The 13,668-nt window shown below is 39.1% G+C and overlaps 2 protein-coding genes across 6 annotated transcripts; both read left to right on the plus strand.

The window, feature by feature from the left end:
• The first annotated feature begins 614 nt into the window (after positions 1–614).
• Positions 615–4,988, plus strand: LOC116258720 (metal tolerance protein 11-like). 5 transcript variants are annotated; one of them, XM_031636054.2, is made up of 7 exons: positions 615–1,101; positions 1,189–1,264; positions 2,063–2,155; positions 2,263–2,508; positions 2,756–2,842; positions 3,183–3,416; positions 4,271–4,987. In XM_031636054.2, exons 3-7 carry the CDS (start codon positions 2,081–2,083, stop codon positions 4,619–4,621), a joined length of 993 nt encoding a protein of 330 aa, XP_031491914.1. In that variant the 5' UTR covers positions 615–1,101; positions 1,189–1,264; positions 2,063–2,080; the 3' UTR covers positions 4,622–4,987. The 5 variants fall into 5 exon arrangements, with proteins under 5 accessions (XP_031491914.1, XP_031491913.1, XP_031491918.1 ...); XM_031636053.2 differs by having other exon boundaries at positions 615–1,264; XM_031636058.2 differs by having other exon boundaries at positions 615–1,264; positions 2,756–2,836.
• Positions 4,989–6,680: 1,692 nt separating this feature from the next.
• On the plus strand, positions 6,681–10,629 carry LOC116259257 (eukaryotic translation initiation factor 5A). Its single transcript, XM_031636981.2, has 5 exons — positions 6,681–6,895; positions 8,595–8,717; positions 8,837–8,893; positions 8,979–9,053; positions 10,199–10,629. The coding sequence occupies exons 1-5, from the start codon at positions 6,773–6,775 to the stop codon at positions 10,298–10,300; spliced, it is 480 nt and encodes a 159-aa protein (XP_031492841.1). The 5' UTR covers positions 6,681–6,772; the 3' UTR covers positions 10,301–10,629.
• Positions 10,630–13,668: the final 3,039 nt, after the last annotated feature.

A 13,668-nucleotide genomic window follows, 5' to 3' on the forward strand; every position in this document is an offset into this window, starting at 1 on the left:
TTAGGTTCACAGAGTTTCAGTTTACGCCTTTGTTTGACCGCTAATAATAATATGTTGGTTGTTTGATGATCTTATTATTTTTCAGATCTTTCTCTCGTCTATAAATAGATGAAATATCATTGCTTCACTATAATCAAACTGCAATCAAACAATCTGGATTTAAGGAATGAGCTTAAGCTTTCGCCTTTAATTAATTTATTCTTTTCATTCGAGTTTCTACCAAGAAGTGAAATAATCGTAATATATCAGTTGAGTAATAACCACAAGAGCTTCATCGACAGAAGATTGGATTTAAGATCTTTAAAGAAAGAAGAACAAGAGTGTTCAATAACTATGATTTTTGTTGGCAAATATGGTATGGTAGCATCTGCCTATCTCATATTGTCTATGAAAAAACTTTTACATTTTTTTCCCCTTAACTGGAAGACGATGGTAAATAACCAAAATTTAACAATTGCACGAAAATTGACATAATTCCACCCTTTGTATGTTACGCCATAAGACGGAAATCGCCTTCCGCGCTTGTTGAGAAAACTAAGAAGATGAGAAGACCCTTTTTGGTATTAGGAATAAGAATTTGGATGTCCAATGAAGTCTCTCCTCTCTCTCTCTCTCTCTCTGTCTTGGTATGGCCGGAGAACGACGACATGGTCGGGAACCGGCCGGAACGTTCCGAAATATCGGAAATTTGGTATGATCCTTACGCCACGTTCCCCGACGGTTGAGGCTCCCAAAGAGACGCCACGCAAGGCCTCCACGATTGCCTTGGGGAGATTGGAATGGCTTTTTCTTTTTCTCTTCCTGGAATTTTACCTTTCTTTTTTTCTCATTTTTTCCGAATAGCCTTTTCATTTCGAGTGATTCGACTGCTTTCCTTGACAACCATTCTTTTTCTCTTTTTGCTTCTTTGCTCTTGTTACCTCCCCTTCTTTCTACATTTTTTATAAAGTACCCCTTTGATTACCTTTGCCTTCTTTAGTTGCCTTCTTAATTTGAGAATAAACCGTCTACTTTATAGGAGATGTGTATATGAAGACATCTGCAAGTATGGCTCGTAGACCAGCATGTGTGGTTCTGCAGATGCCAGATGGCATTGTAAATGTAAACCAATTTCTTGGTGGTTGTGTATTTGGAGTCCAATTTTGTCTCTGTGTTTCTATTCAGCTTATTCTGCTAATTGCTGATCAGTTCGTCCATCGAGTGGTTTATGGATTCTTATAGTGATCACCATTACATGGCTGCTGAAGGCTTGCCTTTTTAATCGGTAAGACTCGTAAGGATCTCCTCTTTTCGTCATTGTTATGCTTGCAGTTCTGTAGCCTCGGCCGCTCTACTTGCGGTCACTACATTTGTCCTCAAGCTTTAAGCTATCATATTCTTGGTTGTTCGGGTTACGTTGTTTCTGTTATTATTATCGTCTTTTGGTACTGCTCTTGTTTGTTTGGCTTCTTGATCGTGGACTTAAGTTGGCTCAAAGTCTATGTAAATCAAAGTTTGATGGTTAGAACCGATGCTTGTTTTCTGAAGATCAAAGAGAAAACACAGTTTTTAACCGCTTACCAGAAAAGAAAAACGCGACTACAGCAAAATTCTGCGGCAAGATGGTAAAGGTTAATCTTCGCTTACTTCTATTGAACTATTACAACAGAAAAATTTGGCCTCATCAGTTTATATAATTGTTAGAACTGTCTGCCAGACCCAACTTCTTGAAGGGTCTATTAGTTTACTGGCTGGAGTTGCAGCAATCTAGAAAATCTATTCCCAGAGAATAAGAACTGTCAAACAAAGAACATGTATCTCTGGCCTGTAAACTGTTTCCATGTTTGTCTTAATGTGATCCACTACATGATTTCACATGGCATAGCTAATGGCCTAACCTATCATAGCAAAGGTTTGTGCAAGAAAGTGATGATTCTGCAAACTGATTCATATTTAAATTTGTTATTAGACTCTGTTTCTTCTAGCATCTTTGAGGGGAAGAAAATGTATAAAAGCTGTTGAAACGAATACTTAAATCTTCCTGCACTCCATTCACATACTTGTTTCCTGTTTTTCGCTTCAGGTACCCCCATTCTAATGCATGACTGAAATGTTGGAGAGCTTTACGGAAATGGATCCTTTGGCAGAGAACGGTTTGCTTTCGGGAATGTCGAAGGTGTTATTCTTTCTGTCTTGTGCTTCCCAAAAATTTCGGACTTCTTCCAGTAATTGCTGCAATTCACCTTGACAATTTACATTGCTTTTTGTCGATTGTGATCTCAGGAAGTACTCGAAAGGAACGCTAAAAGTGAGACAACTGCCATCAGGATATCAAATATTGCAAATATGGTCCTTCTAGCTGCAAAAGTTTATGCATCAGTAAAAAGCGGATCGCTAGTCATAATAGCCTCTACTTTAGATTCTCTGCTAGATCTTTTGTCAGGTTTCATTCTGTGGTATACTGCGTTTTCGATGCAAAAACCAAATCCTTATCAATATCCTATTGGAAAGACGAGGATGCAGCCAGTGGTCAGTATTTTCTTAGCCATTAATGTAATAGACATTATATGAGCATGATTTATAATGAATTAATGACCAAACTTAAGATCCTCTGTTTGAGAAATCTTTCATCTGAGCTTCATCTTTTCTGTTTCAAAAGTTTATTCACTAATGAATTTATATCCTTTTTCAGAATTGTATTTACTGGTTTTTGAATAATTTGCAGAATAGGTCTTCTTCTTGATACTGAATTTAATACTTCTTGAATTATTTGCAGGGTATCTTAGTCTTCGCTTCAGTGATGGCAACTTTGAGTTTGCAAATAATTTTGGAGTCAGTTCGTTCCCTCCTATCACATGTAAATGTAACCTCTTACTCTCTCTTGGAAGTCGTACTTTCCGGTTTCCTTCTGATCTGATCCATTGTCAGAACTAGTTGGATTTTCGTGTATAATTTTGTTTTCCTTAGCTAATTCCATTACATATATGATACAATGGATTCAAATGGCTTAGGAAGAACTTTTACGTGCACAGGCACACGTATGTGCATATGCCTACCCCTGAATTCTTTACGTTTCACGTAATTTGAATTGAAGTTCTTTCTGTTGGTCATCTTTCTTATATGCAGAAACTCTATATCCATGATCATGTTTCGTATATGCAGAAATTTTGCATTCAGCGTTGGCTCATAATTATTGATTGCAGGAGAAAGTGTTTGCGATGACTAAGGAGCAGGAAGAATGGATAATTGGCATCATGATCTCCGTGACCATAGTGAGGTTTTTTCTCGTTGTGTACTGCCGTTCGTTCCATAATGAGATCATTAAGGCTTATGCAAAGGATCATTTGTTTGATGTCGTCTCGAGTATGGTTGGTCTCGTTGCTGCCCTTCTGGCTAATTCCATAAACCACTGGATTGATCCGGTCGGTGCTATTCTGGTAGGTGCGAAACTTATGATATATAACTTCTTCAAGCTTATATATATATTATGGTTTGAGAAAAAAATTATACTCTGTTTATTGTTATTATCTTGATATCTGATGTTATAACATAAAATTGATACTTTTGATCTTTGGTAATTATAACAACCCAGCTAGCCTGTCTTCTACTTTCAATTGTTTGCAAGTTTGGTGACAATCTTGGAAGTGTATCCTGCAAGCTCTTTCCTATATACGGATGCGACCATTGTGTGAAAACTAATTCCTCCATATTAAGCATCCTGTGGATTCCTTCCAGCCACAAGCAATCGTATAGTCGCCGCCACTAACCTGCAGATTTAAAGAATCAACAGCTTCCTTTTTTGCTGCATGGACCCCTCTTCCGAATATCGCTTTAAGCCTGCCACCACCATCATTAATCCTCTGGTTCACATGCAGGAGAATTTCTTTCTGTTGCATCCGCCATCGCTGTTGCCCCTATTTCTTTTTTCTGCATGCGCCTTCCTCTGGTTAATCCTACCTTATTGTTTCGAATTTATTCCACATTTTTGTACTAGATTATGGGCTTTATTTTCACGGCTCTGTTGAGGTAAGTTCTTCTGGTTGTCCAATAAGCGCCTCACTACATGACCAAACAGAACTCCGTGGATGACGGCCTCCCCATAATTCAAACGCCTCTATAAATTGTGCATTACTTTACTGTCCTAAATGTTCAAGTACTATGGGAATTGTCATCACCACTGGGTCTAAAAACTATTGGCTGATTATTTCTCCAGTTACTTTACCAGCTTCATAAATCTTTAACCAAACTTTCGACTTTTAGTTTTTCTTTCTGTAAACTCTTCTATATGCAGCTAGCGCTGTACACGATCCGGACATGGTCCGTCACTGTGTTCGAGAACGTCAACTCCTTGGTGGGCCGTTCAGCTGAACCAGAGTATCTGCAGAAGCTCACTTACCTGTGCTGGAATCATCACAAAGCCATCAAGCACATCGACACCGTCCGCGCCTACACATTCGGCTCCAGCTACTTTGTGGAGGTGGACATAGTTCTGCCTGCGGACATGCTTCTGCGGGAGGCCCATGACATAGGCGAGGAGCTGCAGGAGAAGCTTGAGCAGCTCCCTGACATCGAGAGAGCCTTTGTGCACCTCGACTACGAGTACACACACAAGCCTGAACATGCTAAAGCCCTTAACGTGTGAGCGAAGAGCACGCCCAGCTAGTGACTGTGGGCAAGGCAAGAGCGTGTTTCGGTGTTTGTTTAGTTAACTTCAGCAACTCAATCATGGTGTATCTTGAATGTGTTGCATACATTGAAGGCTTCAAGTCTTTAATAAAATGGCGTCTCCAGGTTTCGAATGTGAAATCAGTTGATGTCCAGGATGGTGGAACGTGTTTTGTGAATAGCCCACGATCATGTGGCTTCTGTAAGTCGTCTTTAGTGTGTTAAAGAGGCTGTAGCATTCAGTGTGGCTCTAAGCTTTGAGTCCGTAAACTCTAAACAGGATGATGTACTAACAGACAACAACTCATGAAATGGATTTGAACTTTGTGAGGTTTAAGAGAAGTTTCTGAAGGTATTGAGGTGAAGATTCTGAACCGAATTGAACATGATGATACCACTTTGCAAACTTCTGATGGTGTTGTTGTCATTATCCATGGTAGTGCAGGCTCACATCGGGTTTACGTTCAGAGACTGAGTAGTTCAATTGGTCCCAACCAAAATTACACTCTATCATTCTCACCATTCACTCTTTTATATGAAATGTAATAGGGAGAGTTTATTTTTCACGAAAGAAAAGTGAATAGCAGTTACTTTAGATCATCATTTTGGTGGGTATCATTCTGTTTTGTGGTTGTGTAAAGAAAAAACAGAGAAGAAGAAGAGGAAGAGAGACAAAATATGTGAGAGGTTACATATGGGGAGAGCTTCTCAAATCTTAATACCATTTTGTTGGTGTATGCAGGAGATTCGCTCATTGAAAAAGGAGCACTTGCAGTGAGAGCAAACCTGTTCTCTCGATTCACCCTTTCTTTGCATTCTGGTGAAGAGTCAAACTTATTGAAAGAAATAATTTTACCTTCTTTCAAGTGCAGAAGGTGAATATCTACTATTTATCCACCTTATCTGATTGCTTCTCAAAGCTTCATCGTGAAGCGACTCAGGTTGAGGACACAGGAAGACAAATGGGTCCGAGTCAGGATGGGCTTTAAGGTAAATCTAGATCCAAATCAAATTCATTTAAGCCACTCGTTCACACCAACCAGATCTGACAGACACTGCTGCAGCAGGCACCAAACTCGAGGCATTTGCGTCATAAACAAATGAAATATCGTGACAAAAAGCTGAGATATCTGTTGTAAAGAAGGAATCTTGTTCTCTAACTTAGAAAACCAACCACCAGTAGTGATATAATTTTGGGCGGCTAGGATTTGTCCGGTTGCTTAGTATCCGATTCCGATTCCTGGCCTGATTTGAGCAGAGTAAAGGCTCCACAAAACTTATCGGAAGAGCCATCTTTCTTAATAATGGAGAATTCATTGTGCAGATGAAGATCAGATACTTGTACCTATAAATCATTCACTAATCACTTAGCTTGCATTTGCTTCCCCTTGTATCGTCACTGGTGTCAAACGAAACTCAAGAGATCTTAAATAATCTTGGATAAATTTATTTTGAATTCATCATTTGCATTGTGAGGCTCCTAAAGCCAAGAACTTTTTTAGACAAGGAAAAACTTTTATCAAGCAAATTCCCCATGTTTCGTTCCCTGGCTACTCACATTGGGATTCAAGAGATCTTTAACAAATATCTAGATATGCTTCATGTCTTGGCTTGAGAGTGTGGTAGTATGGCATACATTGAAGTCAATTCACGACGTGATTTTAAGTCATTTGATGCCAAACACAACATGATCTCACAATGGTATACCGGATGAAGCGATTTTTATAAGAAAGAGAAAGGCAGTGTCACAAAATCATTCAATCATTATAAATCTTTATGATATTGTTTTTGTGCACCTTTCTAGTAAGATTTTATGGTAAAAAGACGATGAACATGGCTCAAAAGGCCCCAGTCAGTACGGGTCGGGTCCTCTGAATCCATCCGGATCCATATTAACTGAGCCAAATGTGAAAAGGCCATCCCACCCAATTGACTGCCCTAGTTTCCCCATCCTCTAATCTGAACCGTCCACCGAGCTCTAATCGTATGACGGTAACGCTTTCAGGGGTTCTGAGTTAAGACCAAAAGGCTCTTAGCTTCTTCTTCGACTTCGTCTCTAAGCCACCGTCTTCTTCCTCGTCTTAGGGAGAGAGTGAGAGAGAGAGAGAGAGAGAGAAAGAGAGTCATCATGTCGGACGAGGAGCACCACTTCGAGTCGAAGGGCGACGCCGGGGCGTCGAAGACGTACCCTCAGCAGGCTGGTACGATTCGCAAGAACGGATACATCGTCATCAAGAATCGCCCTTGCAAGGTCTTCTTTTTCATTTCTCTCTTATTGTTTTACCATTCTGAGCCACTTGATACATCTCCATATCCTTTCGATTTGATGGGTTCTCTCTTTATGCTTAAATTTCCTCATCTTCCCCCAATTTCAGTTCGGACAGTAGATCGCCCATGATTGTGAAATGGGGGACTAGAAAAGCGACTTTTTTTAGTATATTTATTGTTGTTTTCCCTGGTTTTCTTTTGTTCGCGGTTCCTGTAGTTTGAAGAACAGATTCTTTTGCTCTCTATTTTAGTATTTTTCTTTTTTTCACTATATATGAGTTTGTTTTAACATTTTTTTTTGTTTTAAGATTTTGCTGATGCTTATACGCATCGGACGTCGTTGTTAGGCATAGTGATGATGCTTTACATGCACAAAGAAATTGTTAAGCTGTTCCATACATGTATTTTATAAATGGTTTGTTTAGGATGAAATTGGTTTTCGCACCTGAGTTTAAAATGTGTCAGAAGGGACTTGTTCGTTCCGAAGGGACCTGGATAACTAAACCTCTAGAATGTATTCCAAATTTGCAACCCAAGGAATCGTTGTTTGGTCTTGAAAAGCACGATCAAACGAGGTCAGATGGAAAGAGTGTTCGTGTTGGCCCATCAATGGGGTTGAACTTCTCGTGAACCTCTTAACCGTGTAGTAGTGTTCTAAAGTTTACGTTGCTTTGACCTGTTTCTGTAATCTCCATCTTGAAAGGATCCTGGCTTTCCTCGTTTTATGGAGGCCTTGGTCCCTTCAAACACAGTACCTACGTCCGTGAATTTCCCGAATTTTTTATGTCATGTCGACGTTATGAGACGATCTTTATTGGTCGGGGGTTCATGGGTGGTGATTATTGCGAGGCGTTAGCTATCTGTGAATTTTTTATTTTCATTTGTTTTCAGTGGTTCGTTTTCTATTGGCGAATCCAGTGGTAAAACCGGCGAACATTTTTTTTTTTACTTTTCCTTTCGTGATTGATGTATTGGCAATTCTGGCTGCTAACAGTCTCCGTGGTTCATTGCTGTGTCGCTTTGATTGAATGTTGAGAAGGAAATATAACTTGTACTGATGTGGTGCCAATTTTCTGTGTGCTGTGGGTTTCTACGCCGCATTAGGTTTTGGATGTGATGATAATTTGCATATTCCTTCTGCTGTAGTGTCGCTCGAAGGATCCTTCTACCCTGTAGTTTTCTTATTATCCTTGTATATGTGTTGTCCGTCAAATTTAATTTTATAATTTTCTAACGCACTGGGAATATTCATGGTTTTTACTGGTGGTTTACGTCAGATTACGAACGGGCTTTACGTGCCGAGTTTAACGCTCAAATCTTCTGGCTCGTTCTTCTTTAAGTTCAATTCACATTCTTCTGTTACTTGTCTTGGGCATGATACAGCTGGGAGCAAAAGCTTTTGAACTTCTCATTGCTGTCTGCTTTTCTTTGACTATTTCTGGGCAAGTGTGACCATCATGTGTTTTCGGTTAATCTACATCTGAGATTGATAAATGGATTGCATTCCTGTATCCTGCAAACTTGCATATTAAGGCAATTTAGCTCGACAATTCACGTGCTATTCACTCGGTCACATTATGTTTTGGTTGTTTGGTATCTTTCCATGTTGTTCAATTGTTTTTTTATATTGTTACTTGGGAATGTCCATTTCGTTGCTAGTTTACTTGATGACTTTTGAGCAGGTTGTGGAAGTTTCAACATCCAAAACTGGCAAGCACGGCCATGCCAAATGCCACTTTGTAGGGATCGATATTTTCAATGGGAAAAAGCTTGAAGATATTGTCCCATCTTCCCACAACTGTGATGTAATGTTGTTTTCCTTCTATTATCGTTTTATTTTCCTTTTCACTTTTGCTTGCTTGTTTCCTATGTTTTAGCTTGTGACTTTGTTTTGGGCATTGGAATTGCATTAATTTTTTCACAGGTCCCTCATGTTAATCGTACTGATTATCAGTTGATTGACATCTCTGAAGATGGTTTTGTGAGTTATTCTTCTCCTCGTGATTATTCTGATTGATGCTCCATATGTTTATCTATGATGTGTGACAAGATGTTGCATCTATCAGGTGAGTCTTTTGACCGAGAATGGAGGCACCAAAGATGATCTTCGACTTCCAACTGATGAGAATCTGCTTTCTCAGGTGTGATTCAGTGTCATTTATGAATTCTTGTTGCTCACTGTTTTGATCCATTTCTAAGCCTTTGTATCTGCAGTCAATTTTGGTTTTCTGTTTTCAAATGGTCATTCCAGCAAGTTATTAGCGATGGTTGTTCCAAGAGTTTCCTGAATGGCTAAAAATAGTTCTACATAACATGTTTTCATGGCTAAATCTGGGGAAGTTTTTGCTTCTTTATTATTATTGTTTTAGTTCCAAAGAAACTTGGGAACTATTTCTGCGATGATGTTAGGCAGTAGGCAGCTTTCTTTGGGAGTGGCAATTTCACTGTAGCTTAGTAAAATAAAAATTATCTAAGAATATTTGCTTCTTGAAAAAGAAAAATATTTTCAAGACATTGAAAATCTTGATGTCATGCACAAGTGATGTTGAAAGTTTTGAGCATCTGGGTTGGGTGGATTGCAAGGCACTAAGTGAATATTACATTTAAGTACCTTTTTCCCTTTAACATGAACATAAGTGGGCATTAGATAGGCTGGTCTGTAATCAGTTGCAGTCATGCAAAGCCTTCGGAATGGGATGTAAGTTACCAGGGCAATGTTGCACTGATTAGAGAATGTTATGACAAATGGAAGTAACACGTGGACTGTTGAAGATGCTATTATGTCATCGTGGACCATCAGGCATTGGATATTTTATGCATGTCATCATTTAACAAAGCTGTCTTTTCTTGAATTTTAAGTCTATTATTAGTTTCTTTAAATTTAATTTGTAAGATCTGGTTTACACATGGCCGCAGCCGAGAAGTCGCGTGGCAACTTTGGGCATCCAGTTGGATGGCCCAGATTTTTTTTAATAAAAAATTGAGAAAGGGGTCCGCCGGTTGCCGCCTTCCCTTTGAGGATGGTTTATAATTTCATGTATTTCTCTGGTTGCAAGTGCTTGAGGGGGGAGCTGCTGTCAGAAGAATTAAAAGCTTTTTCAGCAATTCACTTTAATGTCCAAAGATTTATAATTTCTTTCTACAATTTCATGCTCCTTCTGGACAACTTGGACATAATGGTATTTTTAGTAAGAAAGATAACGAACGCATTTTGCATGTTAAATTACTATATCAAATCCTATTTGGTTCAACTTGCTTCTTACCACCATCTTGTGCATTTCTACAGATCAAGGATGGGTTTGGTGAGGGGAAGGATCTGGTGGTCACTGTCATGTCTGCTATGGGGGAGGAACAGATTTGTGCTCTCAAGGACATTGGTCCTAAGTAGGTGATCTGCTATCATCTGTCTTTAAAAAAATTTTCGCAAGGATTCTTTAGAGCTTTATATAATGGCAAGTATGAGACTGAGAAGAAATGAGTCAGTTATCGAATTGGGGTAAGTCGCAGGATGATGTGCTGTAGAATGGCAAGAACAGTTGACCATCCCTCGTTAGAGGGTCACGGTACTTCGCCACATGGTCATTCATGTGCTTTACCAGAAAAATTCCGAATCTCTTCTTCCATTTTAATGAAAAAGACTGCTTGAAACTATCTAATTCATGTGGTATAATACTTTTCTTTCTAAAGGAACTACTCTTTTTGTCGGTTCTTATTTTATGTGGTGTGTTTTTCCTGATCTTAGACACGCTTATAAAATGGTAACAACTGCATCTGTGAGATTCTGCATGTAGGCAGGCGTGAGCTGGCTCCTATTTTTTGATGCTTCTCTCGGATTATTGGTATGGGAACCTGCTCCTGTTTCATTGTTGGCTCTAGGCTTGTCAAAATCTATCTGGGGTAACTGGAATCTTAACCTGTAAAACGAAGTCGTCCGGTGTTAAGCCCTTGGTCTTCAGAAATGTAAAGCGTAAGCCCATTTATTAGTTAGAATGAGAGCCGTGCAAAAGCATACAGGACAAAGACACAAAAATGAGCGAAAACTTGTTTTGAGTTCACGGTCGGGATATGTATTTTGACAGAACGAAAAGCGGGTAATAACTTTCCGACTTTTAATTTACGCGTTACAGCGGATGAAACCTTCTTTGAGCACTCCTACCTTCGTAAGGTTTCTTTGCATCCGTACTCCCAAGCTCTGTCAGCAATGGCTAGAGAACCTTCGTCTCCATGCTCGTCTTACTTGAGCGCTTACACCAGCAGATCTATTTCCTGAAAGATTCTAATTTAGTGACTCCTTTCCTGGTGTTTATGAGGAGGAGCTCGCTTGAATGGCTCCTGGCGGTCACTTCACCTCTCGGTTCTTCCTTCTACCAGATTGGAAACGCCTGGACGAGTTCTTCCCACGGTTGCCGACCTCAATGATCAGATGAGAAGCCAAGTTTCACATAAGACGCGCAAGAGATTGTTGTCCTACCCATTAAACTTTTGTGCTTAGTCTTCTATATGCTTGATGCTCATAGAAGGAGGTCGGCAATCAGTTTCGTAATTTCTTTCTGTCACCTGCGATTAAAGGTCAACTTTCACTTGCTGAAATAAGGCCTATTATGAAACATACTCCATAGGCATCTATGATACTGTGAAGAGAGGGAGCCCATGGACTAGGTGTTCATTTCACATGAGATCTGATGGATGGAATCTTAAAAATGCAAAAAAGAAAGAAGAAATCTATGGGCATTTGCATTTGTAGTATGCTAAGTTACCCTTCGTCTGAGCAATGAGAAATAAATAAAGGGTACCTAGCATGCCATGAATTCAAATATTCATGATTCTTGGATTTCTCTTTTGCTGCTTTTGGATGGAGAAATCTACTGGCCTCTTACAGCACACCACTTGATGCATAGTCGGGCTGTGTATTTAGTCATGCCCGCCTGTCGGAGATCCAACCTGATACAAATACGAGTTGGGCCTCAATGCTTCTCCAGTTGAACTTGGCTTGGCTTAGGAGCATGACCGAACTCTGTGAAGCTGACCCGAACATGAATGCAATGCTTGTGCTCATGAGGTATTATGTTTTAGAAATCTGACCGACAAGCTAAAAGCAGATGATCCGGTGATTTGATGGAATGTTGAGGTCTTCTCTTGGATCTGCCCATGCATTAGTTGCTCTACATCATTATTCCAATCATTTCTCTCTCGCTGTCATAAAAACTTGGTCATGTAATCTTAATAAATAATTGGATCATAATGTAGCAAATGTGGACCTTGAGAAAAACACTGGACTGGCAAAGGGGAAAGAGGACTGTACGTTTCCTTTTCCTTCACGCTTTACCTTTTGCTTTTTGCTCATTTGGTCCCATCGGGTCCAAAATGATGGAAGAAGAATACCTATTATTCTTATCTTTTTGTTTCTACTAGTACGAACTTACATGTAAAAGTAGACATGTATATATCTATGTATATATGGATGCCCAGCTCAACGATTTTATTGCTTGTGCTGTAGCGTAAAACTTAATGGCTAGGAGGACCTATGCTTGCTTAAGCTTATTCAAAAAGTTGACGTCTAAAGGAATTGAACCAATGATTGGTCTTTTGCCAATTATTCGTCCAACTAGCTATGCTATACCTCTTGGCGTGACTCGACTGGTGGTTTCTCGGATCGTACATCACCTTGCTTTAGAAGAACAGGCAAGGCCTGGGCCTAGTACGTCCATGGAAGACTAAACTAGATCCCAGTGGTTTCCTCGAACGTTCATGGCAGCTGAAGCTGCTTCTTAGGACGACCTAGTCAATCACATATCCACAATTTTTCTGCAAAAGCTTGGACTTATGTCGCCACTCTGCTTAATTTTTCTTCTTGTCTTTTTCTTCAAAATTTTAATCAATATATGAGTTTTTCATAACTTTATGTACAAAACCGCTTGAGCTTAAATTTTTTTACATAATACTGGATTTAGATATTTACATATTTAAAGGTTAATGCGTGTTTGTATGTGTGAGACCTAAACAACTGTGGAGGAAGTCATCTCTAACTAATAATTGACGTTAAATCATTCAATAACTACTGTTTGCTCTTCTAATAAGATGACTCTTACTGCCCTTATGAAGAGGAAAAAGAAGGTATGAAATAGCATACAAATAATTTTTGAGCAATATAAGCATAAGTTGGTTATGTAGCCCGTGCAAACTCGGCGTTGCGATCAAAATAGCAAGAGAACGAATCCATCTGAAAAGTACAAATTAAAGTTAAAATTTGATTTAGCAATGAATGTATGCATATATAAGAACAAGTAACCGTTCATAAGTTTGTATATTCTGAAATATGAAGGTAAAGTTGGGGTTAATGTATTGCTCTTCAGTTGGCTGTTTTTGCGTTCATTGCTACTTCATCAATCTTGTTGGTCAGGGTACCCATTGCATTTGCTTCTCTCCCAATGGTTAATTGCTGAAGTAGCAAAAATGTTGTCATTTTATAACTAAAAAAAATTTTGACAGTTGATTACTAAACTTTTTTACAACATTTTAGTTACATGTGATTGCTCAAATATCGACCACCCCAATTCTTGGAAATCCAATTATACATATCAATGCCGATATCAAAACTATATATCGAGAAGAATCATAACAAATGACATATAGATCTAGTTTTGTCATAATAATAAATAGGGGAAGTTTTCAAAACATATAACCGTACTCCTCTGCATTGTGCCAAAGCTTTGAAGTCTTTTCAAATTCCCTCCAGACAGTCGTTTGGGTTAAGCA

Source organism: Nymphaea colorata, chromosome 8 (assembly GCF_008831285.2).
Source record: "Nymphaea colorata isolate Beijing-Zhang1983 chromosome 8, ASM883128v2, whole genome shotgun sequence".
Taxonomy (NCBI): Eukaryota; Viridiplantae; Streptophyta; class Magnoliopsida; order Nymphaeales; family Nymphaeaceae; genus Nymphaea; species Nymphaea colorata.